Source organism: Scedosporium apiospermum, assembly GCF_000732125.1.
Source record: "Scedosporium apiospermum strain IHEM 14462 chromosome Unknown SEQ_SAPIO_0097, whole genome shotgun sequence".
NCBI classification, from domain to species: domain Eukaryota; kingdom Fungi; phylum Ascomycota; class Sordariomycetes; order Microascales; family Microascaceae; genus Scedosporium; species Scedosporium apiospermum.
The window spans coordinates 22971-41147 of record NW_015971798.1 but is presented as its reverse complement, the minus strand read 5'-3'; the positions used below and the strand labels follow the sequence as shown (position 1 = coordinate 41147).

Below are 18177 nucleotides of genomic sequence, written 5' to 3'. Positions count from 1 at the left end.
TAAATGGGCTTGTTCCCAGTCCAAATCGACCCAAATCGCCAGCTTGCTCTTCTTCCTCGGATTCTGTATGTGACCCATCCTGTGACCAAAGCCAACTGTGCGACCCTGTCTAGGGGGGCGGGACTAGGCGCAGTCCCACTGCAACCCCGGTTGCACTGTTCCAAGTTCTCATCTGGGAACTCCACCCATCTTAACTTGTTGGTTGGCTAAATACTTGGAGTTCCAGGACGCTACTGTACAATAGACACTAAAAACTGCGCACTCCAGCCGGTCCAGCACTTCAAACGTCGCTGGGGCTCCAATCGGCAGCGTCATATCGCATGGAGCGAGTTATTCCCCGCTGGTCACAGGTTCATTGCTTCTTGGGCTTTTGCATGGAATCACCGATGATGTGACCGATGAATTGAGAAGAAGAGGAAGTAAATAATATTTTTGAGGCCTAAACAACGATAGTGAGGACGGTGTAAAATAAAAAGTAAAGCCTTAGATCAAGTTCCAAATCCCTGCCACTAATTGACCAGACCGACGGAGGAATACGCCAGTGTTCCAGGACGTTGACACAGACGGACGCCAACACGACGCCGCATGTCAAGTGTCTCACCCCCCATGTCCGCCATGTCTCTCTTTCCCCTCGTCTCACCTTCCCTGCCAGCATCCATCGTCGTTTCCGCTCTTGGTGCCCGATAATCATTCGAGGATGAGTGCACCTTGATCTTACTTGATAGCTCCTTCCTTCTTCTTCTTCCTCACCTTTTCCTACTCGTCCCCGCCTCGAATGCGAGGTTAACTTCTAAGCTCCGCTCACCGAGTCGATGGCTCTTGGGCTCCTTCCCTTCTGCGTCTGCGTCAGCAAACCAGAAGTTTGCTGCGGATTGCTGTGTGAGGCACTCGCCGTCGGTTGCACTTCCCTCCCTCGCGCAAGATTCCGTTGTTGGTTATTTGCTTCTTCCTATGACCGGAAAGTCGCGCGGGTAGTTCTTTTCTCTAAAATCATGCATCTTCGTGACTCCGCACCGACACTTTGTCTTGTTTCCCTTTCCCTTTGCCTTCCTTCCTTCCCTCCCTCCCTCTTCCTTGCGTGTCCTCCCTTCCGCGTCCAGCCGCAGGCGTGCGATTTCTCAACCGTCCCTTTCCGGCCCAGTAAATTAATGAAATTAGATCACGAACGGCTGGGATGCAATATGTAGTTCTTGGAACGAGGCCCAAAGAGGGACAGACAGGCCGACAATTACTGAAGCCATTCAAGCCGACATCTGATGAAGTTTTTTAACATTACTCTTCCACTTCTTTTTCTTTTTTATTTTGTTCTGTCTTTTTTTTTTTTTTTTTTTTTTTTTTTTTTTTCTTCTTTGATTACCGTATTCATTTTCCATTTTCTGTCATTGGTATTGATCTTTATCCTCCGTCTTTTTCAATCCCCGTGTCATGCGCGTACCAGAGGGGCAAAAATGCCATTGTTATTCTCACGAAAGCGGAGGAAACCCGAGCCTCGAGAGTGCCAAGGGGAGTCCATCAATCACTGGAGTGCGCCCAGGATACGAGCGGAGCATGTGCCAGTTCCGGTTCGAGTAGAGTTAATCGATGGAATGCCACTACATCGACGATGTCAGACTAGCCCCGTGGTCTGCGCTAGACCCCGATCACCGCATTCCAGCTTTCTGGGCCGCTCCCATCTGCCGTTCCTGCCCGGGTCAGGTCAGCGCGCACTATAACAGTCTGCAGCACGGGTGGATGGTTGGTCTGACGTATATGAGGGACATTGCATTCTGCACACTTGACTTCACAGGTAGTATGTAGCCTATGTAGGTAGTTCTACTTGACTTTTCCCATTCTCCCTTCCGCCCCCTTGCTATTTACCCCACTGCCCAGTGTCAGGCCAGTGCCAGCACGAGAAGCCCCGAAGTACGAAGCGAAGTAGCAGCGGTAATACGTGCAAGTATAGTAGCAGCCATGCATGCTTAACAGACAGCCTTTCCCAGACTGGTCCCGTCGTACTAGTGTACGAAGCAAGTAGTGTAGAGTACGCTACCAAGCACGAAGTAGTTTAGCAGGAGAGTTCGTTTCCTTCAAACCACTGGTCACTTTCCAGCGGTCAGCCCAAAGAGGGGTGTTCCCGCTGCAAAGTACCGCGTACCTTTACCCTAGTCGACATTTGATCGAAGCTCACCCCCCCCGGACCGACCCAATGTTACTCCGTACTAGTGACTAGTACGAAGTACACTACACCTCACCTTTCACCTTCGACCCTTCCCTTTTCCAGCGTCCCAGTCCTCTCCAAGTCTCCACCCTTCCACCATGCCCATGGGTGTCTCTGCACAATCCTGTATTGTACACCCCCTTCCCATCCTCCCGTACCCCTGTCGATACACACGAGACCTTGTCCACCCCCATCCCCCCCATCAAGCCGAAATACCACAGCCGTGGTATTATTTTCTCCGCCACCGCTTCTGGGGCCCAAACCTTCCCTCGTTCTTCCCCCATCCCACCCAAGGTCAAGGGGGTCCTTTTCGTCTTAATAAATAACCTTCCCACCCTCCCGCTGCCATTTCACCTAGTACTTCCTTTTATCCTTTTTTGGAGTCTTGTCAGTCTCGTCATCGAGTGGCCTGGTTGTCGGTTCTTCTTGCAAGTTAATCGTCGTCCTCTTATTTCCCTCCTTCTTGCAGCCGCATCCACCCTTCCCTTTTTTTAATTCCCTCCTTTACCTCGCCTTTCATGTTGCACTCATCCGATTGTCCATCATCGTCCTTGTCCTAGCTGTGAGTCTCCACATCTGGACCTCAACTCCTTCCACCTCTCTCCAGTGCACATTGCTTTGCGCCACACTCCCTCTTCAAAACTCCTTTTTTTTTTTTAATCTCCAGAGAGCAGCAGCACCTTGTACCGCATTGGTTCTTGAAATCTGGAGAAGGAAGAGAGAAAAAGAAGAAAAGAAAATCTTGACCACCATACCGCAATCTCGCCTAGACATTTGCGCGTCGTCTAACTAATAGCTGAGGCGGGATTCTCAGTCGACCAGATACCCTCAAATCCGGTGCCCAGGGAATACTGTCCTTAAAAGTCTCAGCCCACGGCCCGAGCCTGTACTGCCACAGTGTCGAGCGTTGGAGAACCTGCAAGCAGAGCCGACCTCAAATCCTCACCTAGGCCGGCTCCTCAGAAGAATCAATGCCACACTTTACCTCCGCAACCATGGCGCAGCGTGATCAAGGCAGGGAATCCCCGAGGAACCAGTACCCTCCCCATCATGGAATGGAAGGCGGCTCTCCCCGCAACCAGTACCCCCCGCCAGCTGGTGGTGATGACCGCTCGAGGCATCATCAGTCTTCCCAGCCGCCTGTGACGTTGCCTCCGATCCGAGACCCAGGAAGCGGGTACCCTTCGCATCAGAGCTACAATAGTCCTCTCCCAGCGCCAACCAACGGCTACAGCCAAGGTCCGCCGCCGCCTCCGCCTCAGGGCGCGAATGGCTATCCATCTCACCAGAGTGGTCCCCCCTCCTCACTACCGCCTCTCCAGCCTCCCCATCAAGATACTCGATCTCCGAGCTATCCTAGCCAAGGTGACCGCAGGGACGACTACTACCAGCAGCGACCGCCTTATGACCGCGATCCGTATTATTCCGGCTACCGCAGCCATCCTCCACCCGACTACTCGAGAGATTACGGACGAGGTCAGCCGCCTCCGCACGACGACTACCGCCGTGACCATGGGCCGCCAAGGCATGATCCCAACTATCCTCCTCGAGGTCCCTACGAGCCTGATTATGTCAACGGCAGAAACGGGTATCCTCCTTATCAGCAAGGTCCCCCGCCCCCGCAGGCCCCTCAAATGCAGCAAGCTGCTCCGAGGCAGCGAACCTCGATTGCGTGCCGGTACTGTCGAAAGCGAAAGGTGGGTTGTTGTCCTTGGTTTGCGCGGAAAAACAGGGGGCGTAAGTTGTTTTTGACTCGAATCGTATACTGATGCGTTTTGTTCAGATTCGATGCAGTGGTTACCAGAACGCCCCTGGCGGCCGATGCGTAAACTGCACGAGAATGAATCAGGAGTGTATCTTCCAGCCTGTTTCTTCCAGTAGCTCTGCCGCGTTTGTCCACGTTTCTGCTGTTCAAGGCGGTATCGCCCCAGGGACACCACTTTACGGTGCTTACGGCCAACCTTTGCCTCAAGGGCCTGGCGCGCATCCTCCTCCCACTGGTCAACAACCGCCGCCTCCCGGTCCTCCACCAGCTGGAGCGCCACAGGGAGCGCCCTATCCGCCTGCGCCGGCTGTGCAGAATCAGCCACCCTACTACCCACCACCAGTCCGTTCACCAACCGATATGCATTCTCCTTATGCCGAGTCGGATGCTACTTCTGCGAGTGGAAGGCGTCGAAGGCGAGAATCCGAAGAGGGCCATGAGCGGCGACTCCCGCCCCCTAACGGTCAAGAAGAGGAACCTTGGCGACGATCTCCTGTGTCTGGCAGCAACAGCCCCAGGAGTCAATACTACCCTTCGCAAGGTCCACTCCCTGCACCACCTGGTAGCTCGGCCGGCACGCATACTCCTCCCGTGTCCTCTACCGGACCGACACCACCTCAACGATCGCCCGCTACATCGCACACGAGTGCGCCGAACGGTCACAACGGTAACTCGACCAACGGCACCACACCGACACCGCAAGCGAAGGCGCTTTCGCCGCTTTCAGCCGGTGGACATTCTTCGGTCATGAGCGTGAGGAGTATCCTTGGAGACTCGCCGGGCCATGATATGGACCGGAACATGCTTGGTCGACTCGACCGGGGCGCGCGTTAAACCACACGAGAACCGACGACTTTCCTATTCTGAGACCGAATGCGAGAGAGAACGAGAGACAGAGAGGGATGTTAATCAAGGTGATTGCTATGTACGAGAGGAGCTGGTATAATGGAAAGATACCCCTGGTTGCTATTCTCTGCTGGACTGCATTTACTCATTAGCCGTCTTGCGTTGTTTCGAACTTGGGGCCCTTTTTCCTTTTCTTTTTTTTTTTTGTCTCCCGCTTTTCTTTTCTTTTACTTTGGTTCGAGCGAGATACCGGCGGAACAGTCCTTTCGTGCTTGAGGAACCTCACCCGTGACTCTTGCTTTTTCAGTGTATGGTTTCTGCTTTCGGAGTTGAAATGAGTTCCCCCCTCTTCTAGTCGGGGATAGAAGGACGCGAAGTTTGGCAACAAACGACGATGATGAGATGGAATATTCCAACCAAAAAAAAAAAATCCCCAGGAAAGCGCAGCTGCAGCAGGGGGGAATTTGGGTCGGGGAGGGATCGTGTTTATCCCTTCTCTCTATGACTTTGACGCACGGAGGCAAAGTGATTTCAGTTTCTTTGCTTTTATTTTATTGCCCTGGAGCTCTTTTTCCTTTCGCCGCACATCTTTATGTTTACGTATGTCGGGTCATATTTTCAGTCTGGTTTTATGTTTTTCCATTTCCTTTTTATTTTTCTTGTCCAGCTCTGATTATGATTCTCAAATTCACTCCAGTCTCTTATGTCAACCCAGGGCAACATTAAAACGGGAAGATTTGTCTGCCTCACGGCACCGAGTTTGTATGCGCGGTTGATTCTGCCTTTTCTTTTTTATTCTGTTATATCTACTTCTATCATCTTATTATTGGTACCCGAAATACTTCTGACATGAATGAATCTACTTGTTTTGATCATAAGTTAGCCGCTAAAGCTGGAGTTTTGTCTCTGTTGTCTCTGGGTCATTGGTCGAGGGTCTGATGCACTGTGCACCTTGGAGGAGTGGAGATGGCCAGGCAATGTTGATCGTTTTCTGCTGTCATTGTCCGTGGGCCCTTCAGGGGGATCGGTGAAAACGGGCGCCCTTGGGGCTAGCGAACCATGTGGTCGATATGGGCGGGGTGAACAGGGAAAGCCAGGTGAAGAAGTTTAAGCAAACAAGGCACAGCCAAGCAGTTCCAGGAAAGGACGGAACTTGGCCGCTTGCTGCGTTTCTTGCTGACGAGCCTCGAATCTCCCCTCTCCTCTATGTATGCCGGCATGCATGTATGTATGTATGTATGTATGTACATGCCTTGCCTTACCCTCCCACCCGCACCACACCTGGGCGACTCTTTTCACTTGTGCTCCAGAGAACTTTAGAAGGGCTTCCTGATGTTCATTTTCTCCAGACGCATTTTTGGCGATATACGCCGTCTGTTAAGGCCAATCTGTACTTGATTGTAATTTTATTGTGTGGTTGTTATCTAGTTTTACATCTTGATGTTGCTTGCAAAGATGGTCACTCTTCTGACAACATAGTTGCCGTGAAAACCCAGGACCACGTATTTGTTCCAGTTTTTTCTGCCCGAGTCAGCAGGACATACGGTACTGAACTGCAGCGTCTGGCGGGTTGTGTTGTATCCAGCAGCAATGGCCACGTCGACGATGGGGCGATTAACGACTCCGCCTGGCGTCTCGGTACTTCGTAGTTTACATCCGGATTACGTACGGGCCATGCACGACGACAAAACATTGCTTCTTTCCAAGATGGCTTTCGATAGTTTTTGGCCTTGTCATCCATCCACATTGCTTTCCTCTCCAGTTTCGGCCCCCAAAAATAGGAGGCTAAGGGAGTAATAATAGAAAGTAGATTGGCGGGTGATTCCTGTCCCGGCATTGGTTGGGCATTCACTTTAAACGCCTCTTTTTTCTCGGCGCTTCACTGTACGGTACCGATCAACAGGTTTGGGACAAGGCTCTAGTGTATTAAGGGGGCAAAAGGGCTCATCGGACCGCCTAACGTAGTGTAGCTTCCCATCCCTTTCCCCTGGGCCATGAAAACGATCTCCCTAGGCTGCGGGATCCCGACCTTTCCAGGCTAGTGTAAAGGATGCGTGCGCTACGGGGGGTTGCGCAACTTTACTACGAAGTACTAGCCGGATGTCGGACCATGTGGTTTTTTTGCTTCCCTATTGTTTCCAATACCCACTAGGGGAAGAAGCCCCTCTAGCCCCCCGCTTCCCGGTTTCTCTCTTTCTCATTGGAGATGGGTGAGGACGGTGCTTTGAGGGGGGAGAGAGAGAAAGGGAGGGAAGAAAACGGCCCGGGGGGGAAGGAGGCGGGAAAGTGTTACAGTGATGTCGTACTATACTTCGCTTCGTAATTTGGGGCGGGGGAGCAGTTACATTTTTGTCACGGACAGGACCGGTCCCAGGATTAAAGCCCAGCCAGTAAACGAAGTGGTGGGGGGTGAAGAAGGGTGAGGGCAACAAGCCCAGGGCTCTCTCTCGCCCCAATGACAGCGTTTGGCGCCCCGTCAGTTTGCCTGCCTCCTTGTTCGATATACCAAAATACATGCAGTGGCACGCATTAAGCTAGTAGCACGTGTCGAGGAACCACTCAGGTATTTTCCTATTCCAACACAAAGATTTTTTTCTTTTTCCTTGCGCCGGTACACTAAAGAGAGAGAACTAATATCGCGCTACCGCCGTTTTAGGGAAAGAAAAGCCGAAAGGTAATAAAAGAAAAAAAAATAGTTGACCAAAGGCGTGGGATTTTGTTTTATTTCCCTCCTTCCCAAGCAGGCAGGGTGCGGTCCGTTGTGGGCGGTGACGGTAGGCCGGGTCTAGTCCGTTACGAAGTATGATAAGTGGGAACTCTCTCTTTTTCTCCTCTTCTCCGTTTCTTCTTAGTGGTGTTAGTGTAGTGGACACTTGGGATAGGCGGTAGCATAGTTTCCTTTGAGGTTAGGACGGCATTTTAGGGGAAGGGAAGAGGGGGATTGGACCCAGCGGTATCGGGTACAAGAAACCCTCTGTTTTGATGAGGCCGTTCTTTTCTCGGGGATGCATTAAATGACAGTAGTGGGCTAGGCTAATGAAGAGCGGCTGGACCCTTGGGACTAGGGAGGGCGCTAGCGGAGGTTGTAGCTTTTCTTGGTTCTTTGGGGGTGGCACTGTTTACTTTCGGGGAACTATACTACATACATATTCCGAGGAAGGGTGGGAGAAAGAGAGGAACGGGGGAATGGGGGCGTTTATTTGTCCGTGATGTTTGGTGGTTGGCTTTGGGGGAGAAGGAAGTGTGATGGAGGGCTATGGTTACCCAGGATCTCTCTGGACTCTGGGGATCTGGGTGCCTTGGCCGATTCGGGGATGTGGGGACAGATCTTGGTGCGAGTCCGTGATGAGCAGGGCGGTCTTTGATGGCGGGCAGGTAGTGACTATGGACTGTCGAGAGATTAGAAAGGGAGAGAGAAAGGAAAAGGGAGGGGGGGTATTGAAACAAGTTCGGGGTTGGGGGGGGGGGGGGAACAGAGCCGAGAGTTCTGGCCCCAAGGGCCTCAAGGTGCCGTCGATGGGACTAGCGTCCTTCGTGGAGCGAGCCGGCACAAGTGAGATGATCCGAGTTAGGGGGGTGCCCCCGGGTCCTGTGTATTTGTTCATACTAGCGAAGGAAGGACACAAGTATGAAGTACGAAGGAGAACACATATTGAGGGGAGAAGGGGAGGGGGTGTGGTGATATTGTAGCGTCCAAGGGTGGAGAGAGACCATTGGGTCGAAAGTAGTTGACTTCGCTGTACCATTCGTGCGGAACACCACGGGCTCTACAACAAGGCAAGTTAGAACGGAAATGGGGGACCAAAGGGCAGCCTGCCACCTTGCGGTGAATTGTAAATTAGTCCGCCTTGTATGGGCGGACCTGGATACACCCGATACCCGTGTTTACGTTTTGCCCAAGGATCGCCGCCGAGGTTGCCAGCTCGTTGTGGGTTGGGTTGGCGTGCTAAGGGAGAGGGAATAGCTACTAAATATGATGGAGGTATATCTTGTGTTTGGGAGTCGCTGGAAGGGGGCTGTAAAGAATGAACGGCACGGGGGGCGTGTGTAAAACCTGTCTGTTCTAAGCCCGTAACTCGCTGAAGTTGGACCCGAGTTTGGTTATTTAATTGTACCTTGGGTCCGGACTAAGGCCTATTCTGACGCTCCCTTGCGATCTCAGAGTCGAAATCGAGGATCATGCCCTGGGCAAGTACCGGATAACGAAAGGGTGAAGATGAGTGAGTGATTTGCAAAAGACTTCTTGGCAGAAAAGGGAGGGGGGAGGGGGGCCTGTTTCCAGCAACACGGACAGGACACTGGGGGGTACCGCAGAACCCGGGAAGGATTGGACAGGGATTCGTAGAGTGTATCCGCCTTGTCTGCTACTTCGTACGTACGTATTTGAACCAAAAGCCACTCGCCGTTGCAAGTGAATGTATTGAGACTTCGACCTACAAGATGCCCTCGAGCTAGTGTTAGTGGACACTGAACTACTCTCCCCTACACTACCGCTCACAGGGATGGATCGGTTGAGTCTCTAGTGGTACAGGGTTGGCGCCCTGAAGAGAAAGGGGGAGGAGGGGCCGCTGTGGGTGTGAAATACGAAAAGCGGAGAGACAAAACGAAAAAAAAGAACAAGAACAACGAAAAAGAAAAAGAGCCCAACGAACACGAGGCAAGAACACAACTAAGGACGCCGGGTGTATCTAGTACCGAAGGAAACTAGCAAAGCTCGGAAGGGGGCGGTAAGGAAGAAGAAAGCCGCTCTTCGAGCCTGCTCGGCGTGTGATAGGCGAGGGGATCTGCAATAGAGTTCTCGGCGACTAGACCCGGCTGTCTCCCTACGATCTAGAGCGCCATTTAGATCTCTCGAGTGGAAAAAGGGAAGAAGATGAAGGAGGGGGCGTGAGGTAAGATGTGACTGGACTTGAGGATGGAATAGTGGCGGTGACAGTGAAGAGGAGGAGGGGCAAGAGGCGAGTTGCCGGAAAGGCAAGACATCTTCCGCGAAGAGGAATCTGCATCCGTCTAGCGCTTGCGTTCGGTCCAACTGACAAGATCAAATTTTGGATTGCTTCTTTTTCAGCTCTTAGCTTCGTTACATCTTATTCTGCAAGTGATGCAAGTGACGAGATTGGGGAAAGGAGGAAGCGGTGTGTGGATGGAGGTGGGAGGGATATCCATGCTATCCGTGACTAGGAGCATTTTCCTTGGTTTTGCCTTTGGCCGACCAAGACCGAGTTGTTTAAGCCGTCACACGTTTTATCCTCGACGGGACCTATCCTCTTCTCTCGGCGGTTTGAACGGGACGAGCACAAGTGACCGAGCCATTCGTAGAGATATTGAAGGGAGAGAGTCCGGTCATGCTTGGAAATGAGGCGGCGCTTGCGTTCCTGTCATGTGGGGGATATGGAACGAGAAGCGAGAAACCACATTGGTACAGCCAATGGTTTGATCCGAGTTTCCCACTCACCGACTCGCCTTTAAGGGAAGGGAAGAGCCAAGGTGATCCCCATTTCGACGCTAGACACGGCTCGGTGAACGGGCTTCATCTTCCGTCTCTTGCTCTGAGAGCCACTGTGGCCTGAGGGGGGGTGTGTCTCCGAGTTTGTCAAACTTCGTCTGCATTCATCGGTGACCTTCCTTGGCTTTGGTGGAGATGTTCTTCGACCGAAGACTGAGTTTCCCCACAACCATCCTCAACGGCGAAAACTCGCCCGCAGCTCTTGGGACACCGACTCTTCCTCCGTGGTTTCCCAATGTTCGACGAAATCTATATCCGGAACACTCGAGTTCTCCACTCTGGCGTTATCCTTTTTCACCCTTTTTCCTTTTGGTCTCTGAAAGTGTTATCCAAGTTGCTGGAAAACACGCGGACTTACTCTATTCTCTTCAGGGGGCGCCCTAATTTAGTGGGTATTCTCCTCGTTCTCCCTTTCTTTCGGGAGATGAGACGGAAGAGGAAGGGGGGGTATAGGGGGGGATCATTTACTTGGTGGTTCCCGGGCGCCCGGTGAAGTCCGGTGACGCTTTCGTGACTGTCTTAGTCGAACTCTGTTGCCTCCTTGGATGATTTGAGCACTTATCCGGCCAGAAGGGGATTAGAATCGTACTTTTCCGTCATGCGAGGCCAATAGCCCCCTATTTTTGCTCATTTTCTTTTCTCCTTCTCCTCGGTGCTCGTTGATCATCGAGGAAGAGCTCGTGGGTACGAAGATGAATGGGATTCCTTGCCGAGATTATGGCGCATTTTCGTGGTTGTGTCCGGCTCTGTCTAGATCCGTTTTGTTCCGCCTCCGTGATACTGGGCGGTCTCTTTTCTGTGTCTTAGACACTTTTTTCTTCGGCTCGGGCCTTGGGTTAATTGAAATCTTCACTGTTGACTCAAAGTTCAATGTTAGCACCGGACAAGATTTGGGGGAAGGAAGGTAATTTAGTGTCTTGGAGCTCGTTTCGGTGCTCTTGAGGGTTTTGCTCGTGTCTTGTCATTGCGCGAAAAGTTTGCCTTTGTGCTCTAAATTTCCCCTAATTCAAGCTCGGTTTCCTTTGCTGTTTTGTCGGTTTGTTTGTGTTCATCTTGATCCGCCTTTGAATGATGCTGTCCTGACGTCTCTTCCGATGTAGAGAGTCCATATCGAGATGGAATCCAAGTGTTTTCCATGTCCGCTGTTTCGAGAGAACGAGGCCCTCAGACGAAGCCTTTCGCAAATCCGACTTCGATTCCGTCCCCTCCTTCCATCATCAAGCGAGATCCCCTTCAACAAGCCCATCAGATAGGACCCAGGATGGAATTCCTAAAGCATGCTGATATCCAGTAGCCGGCCGATACTGACTTAAACCCTTCTAGTTCGATGCGACTAATGCTCCTCGGGCCTTAACGATGGTTACTAGGCCATGGAATCCCTTCGGCGTTGCAAGCGGTTCTCGACAAGACGTGCCCGTGCCTCGACGTTGCCAAAAAAAAAAAAAAAAAGAAGACGAGAACGAACGAAGCAAGCGCGGACTCGAACCATCGGGGGGAGGCACTCGCCCTTATTATACACGACAATTTCCTACAACGGTGCCATCGTGATGGAGGGTGGCCGCCTAATGGGCCGCATAGGCTAGTGAACGCTTGTGGATTCGAGGTATGAGCGTCGACGTCTACAGCCGAGGATCGACAAGGGGAATTGGCAAGAGTTCTTGCCATTTCGGTCTCTACACATGTGAGGTTGCTTCGAGTGGAGCGTTGTCTGTCTGGGATGTGTGAAGTGTTGTCGTCCCTAGGCCTAGGTGGCCCATCGTTGACCGTTTTCGTGGACACGATTCGATTTCGAAGCGCTCCCCCCCTCCTGAGGGTCCCTTGCCGTTTCTTCGGAGAGACAAGGGATGCTCTAGCCGACGTGGATATTATGCTTGCTACCCGATCGACTTTTCCTTCAGGGATGTGGATACTACATTGCCTTCGCCGCCCTGGCCGGAAGCACGTCTATCGTTGAATAGCAACAACCTGCCGTTTTGAGGAGATCATTAAAGTGTTGGTTGTCTATGTGGACACAGATCTATACCTTGGTGATGGGGCTACGATGTGGCGGGAGCTGGATTTGATCGCTTCTTCCTGTTTCCCAACGCAGACCAAAGGAATGGAGGCTGGGTTCTGAGAATACTAGTTGAAGGGGACTTGCTTCTAGTCGGGGTCTCCTCTTCGACCTCTATCCATGGGCTTGGAGAGTTCCGATGCATGGACCTCGAGTGTGGGAAGTATTTCTTCTATTGATTCCGTCCGGGGTCTTAGGATACCAGGTGTGCGGCAGCCAAGTGGTTCAACGCCCTCAGGGACACTAATCCAATGTATACCATCGAGAACGGCATTTGTATTTACTTGTCGATTCACGTTGGTCCCAAGTTCGTTTTCTGAAATGCCAGAATCAGAAGTCGTCGTTCAGGTCTGGTACAGGCGAGGTTAAGGCCCAGATATCTTGAACACGGCTGTCCGGCAGCGCCGAATAGATATATAGTTATACATCTATATATCGTGGTAGTGACAAGTCGGCGGCGGGCTGAGAGTCATGGGTTGCGAGCATGGATAGTGCCGGCCGTTCCATTCTTCATTCTTTGGCTAGGCCTGGGAATTGAGTATTCTTGTTGCGCAAGTATGGGGGATTCTAACACTATCTACGTTTGAATCCGTGCGTGGCAAATGTGAGCCGTCGTGTAGCTCCTCGCGGCCCGGGGCGGTGGTGTGCTCCTCCTGGATGGCCGAGTGGCTACGTTGCGCCAGAAGCCCGTTTTGACACTCTAGAGCCTTAGCTTGGTACATATTAGGGACGGAGTTTTGACGGTAAGATGTGTTGTTTGGACCGCATTATCTCTACATCGCGCTTCGGATCGGAGACGCCTTGCCCAGAGCCCGGGTATGAAGGCCTTCCCGAGCAAGAGAATCGTTTTTCTGATCCCAAGCCTACCAGCACCGGCCACTACTAACCTCGCAATATCTTCGAAGGTAGAGGAGAGGTTGGTAACCTCGGCTGGTTACACCAGCATTGAGTTGCCAAGCGATGAGCGAACCATATCCACTCTGGTCGACTCTAACCCTAACGATCTAACCTGATATAACAAGCCGAAACGCAGTATAAAGAGAGAGACTCTTTCCTCTACAGGTTTGAGAGAAGGAAACCAGAGCTCTCGCATCTTAGCGGCTGACTTTGGTCCCCAAACTCTCGACCATTGGGAAAGCCTGTGCGATATGGGTATATACAAAGCTAAGCGCACGTCGTTCTCTCGTTCTCACACAAAGGCTAGAAATAGTGAATCCCCTGCCTATCACGGCGTTGCATAAAAGTCACAGACAAGTCAAGTCCTCGCGCCAAGCAAACACATGTCCGCCATCAAATACATCATCCCTCGCAGATCCCTATATGCCCACCTAATAGCAGTATAGGTGCGTGCCGAGTTACCAGGAAAGAAAAAACCCGCCTATCTTAGCAACCCTTGGGCCTTTTATGTCTAGTTGACAGGTCACATTTTGCTTCTCTTCAGAAATCACACCCTGGCCCTCGTGATTGGATTCTATTAACAGAGCCCCACTGCCTCGGCCGAGTGTTCTGGTGCTCCAAGAGCAAGTTTCTCAGTTTTGGCTGTCATTTGTGCACCAGAGTTATTGAGACTGAGAATGAATATAGTTTCTTTCTCAAAAATGCTATAATAGTTGAGCCGAAGTTGGCAACGCTCCATGTACCGAGTTATTATATCCAAGCTTTTGGTAAACTAGTGGAGCCTAGCTTGACAAACCCTTGCAACTGGAACCTGGGAACCATCGTGACATTTGGGGGCCAAGGATTTCTGGTGGTGGGCTTTTTACTTTTGTGCAGTTGTGGGGGGTTGGATTTTGTGCAGAACGGGATTCGGTGCCGATCCTCCCGTTTTATGCAAGAGCGGCATTGTGGCTCAAGGGGAGAGAGATTCTGGCAGGGCTTGGCAGATGAGAGATGAGATTTGACATGGGTGGTCAAGAGAGTGAGCTGATCATGGTGTTTTTCTCTTCAGAAATGAAGCATCAATCTTGCTTCAATCTTATTGTTCTTTGGAGGAAGGCTTGGGATATAGCATGCTGAACTGATCATTTACTCCTATTTTCTTGGAGGATATGAAGGAGAAGTAGAAGTGAGCGGCTCCTCTCCTCCCTCGCTCTCAGCTGGGATCCTGATCTCGTCATCTCAGATCCATGGCGGCTTTCCAGTCGCGGGACAGGACATTGAACCGTCAAAACAAACATGAACAAAACAAACAAAGTAAAAAGACTCTGGCGAAGAAATGTGCTACTCGCTTCCATTATGAAGAACAAACTCTACAATCCCCAAAATCGAAGCCAAAAAACCTAAACGAAAAAAAAAAAAGAGAAAATAAATCCCACACTTAAATCTACCATATAGCAAGGAAAGAAGTCAACCAAACATGAGTTTCCTACCACGTATCACTCTGCTCACCCTCCTCCTCCGCACATCTCCGAGCTCCCCAGACTGCCCCTAAGGTCTGGAGCTGCTACCCCCCGCACTATGCTTTTGCCTCGGCGCCGAATCGTAAAGGTCATCGTCGTCCGTCGTCGTATCAACCGTCTCACGCTCCTTCCCCGCGCGATTGCTCGAGCCGGAACCGCCCGCAGATCCAGAGAGCGCGTACTTGTTAAAGTCCACCTCGAGGGAGCCGAGTCTTAAGAGGTCGTCGCCCGAGATGGAGGCTTTAGGCCTGGGGCCTACAGCGGGTTCGTCTTGAGGGTCCCTAAAGGGGTCTCGCGGGTCGTCGTTCGTCGAGGCAGCGTACGGTGTCACGGCACCCTTACCCTTGCCGGCGCCGTCTCGCGGCGGTGGGGGAGGTGGGACGCCCTCCGCGCGCGACGAGGATGCGTGCGCCCTGCTGCTGCCGGTGCCACCGCTTCCACTTCCACTACCGTTCGCCGTGCCGTTATTCGCGCCCGATACCAAGGGTAGGTCGGGACTAGGGGTCCCGGGATGGGAGGGAGAGTTATTCGACGAGATGCCGAGCTGCTTTCTTGCGCTCAGGACGGCGCGCTGGTGCGTGTTGAGGGCGGTCTGGAGCTGCTCGTTCGTGTCGAGGAGGTTTTCCATCGTGTCGTTGTCGGGTGCGGGGTTCTCGGCCGTCATGTAGCCCTGTATGGAGCGGGACGCGCGCTGGCAGCGACCCACGAACTCTTTGACAAGGTCGTTGTCGAGTATTTCTTGTGGCGGCGTGTTGGAGACAACTTGTGTGAGGAGCTTGGCCGAGGTTTGGGCCTCTTCGAGCCGTGCGGCGAGTTGAACGGCGTCGGGGAGGCGGGAGGAGCGTGGGGCGGAGGGCTGGGACGAGGCAAAGTATGTGTCGGACGGCGTGGGCTGGAAGGGAGGAGCGTTCAGAGTTCGGGCTGTAAGCTGTTGAGGGGGCATGGCATTCTAGGGCCTTCCCGTTAGCGGTAAATCCAAAAAAAGCTGGGAAAGCCCAACCCCGAAAGGCAAAAGGAAGAGTATGGATGGGGTGGTTCAACGCACGCCATAGTTCTTGTATACTCTGGGCTTTTCCTTCTTCCACATCTCAATAAGTAGCGCGAGCCCCTCGTCGTAGGACTTTGTGTACTCGAAGGAATCGAGGGTTTCCACTAGAATGGTGCGGACGCTCGGGTCCTTGGCGTACTTGAGTAGGTCTTTGGCGGTGTCGACGAACTTCTTGTCAAAGTTGCGCGTAAAGGTAGCTATGTTGGGGTTGTCGGTTAGGATGCGCAGCAGCATAATGGCGTTGTACTGCAGAGAAGGACGTGAGATGTTCTCGCGGGCGAGGAATTTGCGGATGAGCTTGGCGCACTCGGCGGAGGCGGCGGGAGAGGATTCGGCGGCATCGACGATGGTGGGGAGGTAGAGGACTTCGTCGCCCGCCTGCGGGTGGTTTCCGGCGGTTAGTCAACGGGGCTTGAGGGGAACTTGGGGAAGGGGAGTAGAAGGAAGGGTCGGCGTACTGCAACACCGGAGTCGCTGCCTGCGGAACAGAATTGTTTCTAGAGGTTGGTTGCACAGAGCAGAGAGTCAGTCGTGATGCGTTCGTTTTTCATGTCGTCGGGGGAAGAGGCTGAGAGCAGTGCTTGAGGATCGCGCGTACTACTGCCTGGAAGGCCATGGCCTCGGGGCTGTCTCCCTGAGGCCCTGAAACAGCTTCGGCGCCGCCGATACCTGCGATGGGAGACGGTTGAGCCTAAGTCAGCTACACTCTTGCAAACCGTTGAGTTTGATAACTAGGGTGCAGAAATGTCTAGATGTCTAGATTGACAGTGAAATACACACCCGCGGTGGCCCTGCGCTTGATCGTCCCTAGCATCTTGTTCATGCCCATGCTCTTCTTCATGGTCTTCATGTTGCGATGGCGAGAGCTGCCCTCGCCAATATATCGAGACGATGCCCGCGGTGCAGCGCTGTGCCGTATTGTCTTACAAGTACGATGGTGGTCGCGGAGGGGAGACTCGGGAGAGGAGAGGGGTCGCGCCACGAACGTGTTGGTATCTCAAGGCGTCGGACAGAGTTTGGCCACTTTGGTAGGGGTAGACAAGAGCGAGAAAGAGGAGAGAGAATAAAAAAAAAAAAAGAGGGAAGAAAAGAAGAAAGGTCAAAATTAGGCAAGGACGGGTGGTTGAGGCAAAGCACAGAGAGGATTGTGGGTATCGGCATTAAGGGGAGTATTGTAGTATTGTTGTTGGTGCTGTTGGATGGTCCAATGCTCAATGTATTCAAATGTATTGTTGTACTGGGTTCGAAGGATTGACAGGATTGACACACTTGGGGATGTTTGGTAACTTTTGGTTCCACACTCGCACCTGCCAACGGAAAACAACATTAAACATCAACAAGACGAGCAATCGGTGGAAGCGCACATGCGGTATGATGTAGCGGAATTTGCAAGCGCTTACAATTAAAATACTGGCTAATGGATCACTAAGTAGTGTTCCTGTACTTGTACAAAGCAAATTCGACAGTCTACGAAGCAGCGTCTGTCTGGTGGCGCCGAGATCGATCTGATCAAAATCAAACACTGGATCTCAGTTGAGGCTTATCGCTGTCGCCTGGGAAGAGGTAACATTAAATTAATAGAGGGGCGGCTCGCCTGGATGCTGCCTGGACTGCCTGCTTCGGTGTGCGTCTATCAGAGCTCGGTGAGGAAGATTGATAACAGCAGCAGACGTTAATGACAGAGAGTCGTCTGGGTCATCTCCTAGAATCTCACGCAGAGGAGCGAGCATATCGGGTCGATATCGCGGTTTTTTCTTCTCTTTTTTCTTTTTTGAAAAACACCCTTTACTTCCCACTTCCTTCCGCTTGCTTGTACATGAGGACGAGATACGACCTCGATTGGGACCAGAAACGAATCGGGAGGCTCCTCGATCCCATCTCCGTTCGCCTCCCATCGTCGCGGACCAACAGAATTCATCAGCAAAACGCACTAAAACTAGTCACACTGAACACCGAACGCATCGAGCCCCCATGAAGCCAAAATCTCTCGCGACCCGTGATGGCGGCGACGCGCGTCCCCACGATCGAATCTTGCGCCGATGCCAAGTTCTCCACGTAAGGCCCAGAGCAAAGAGTCCTGAATATTCTCACATAGATCCTAGGCCCGAATCACACATCTGCCCTCTCGGGTTCTACTCAAAGCCCTTGGAAAATCTAGGGTCAGGCGGCGTTAAGATCTGGAATCGTGTAAACTATGATCGCCGATTCGGGACGTATTGTACTACCTTCAGGCCGTCATCTATCTTCCTTGGCGCATCACACGGAAAAGACCTCGCCGAGACTCTCTGTTTGCGACAGCAGCGTGGCTCCTAAAACGAAACCCGGCAATTACGCAAACTTTGCCTTCCAAGTGAGGCGACCGA

The 18177-nt window shown here is 52.2% G+C and overlaps 2 protein-coding genes across 2 annotated transcripts; one reads left to right on the top strand and one right to left on the bottom strand.

Annotated features, from left to right (window-relative positions):
* Positions 1-3192: 3192 nt before the first annotated feature.
* Positions 3193-4796, top strand: SAPIO_CDS5089 (C6 transcription factor; the record flags this gene model as incomplete). Its single annotated transcript, XM_016787485.1, has 2 exons — positions 3193-3894; positions 3981-4796. 2 exons carry the CDS (start codon positions 3193-3195, stop codon positions 4794-4796), a joined length of 1518 nt encoding a protein of 505 aa, XP_016642816.1.
* A 9998-nt stretch (positions 4797-14794) lies between these two features.
* SAPIO_CDS5088 (uncharacterized protein) lies at positions 14795-16664 on the bottom strand (the record flags this gene model as incomplete). Its single annotated transcript, XM_016787484.1, has 4 exons — positions 14795-15715; positions 15812-16192; positions 16413-16483; positions 16595-16664. 4 exons carry the CDS (start codon positions 16662-16664, stop codon positions 14795-14797), a joined length of 1443 nt encoding a protein of 480 aa, XP_016642815.1.
* Positions 16665-18177: the final 1513 nt, after the last annotated feature.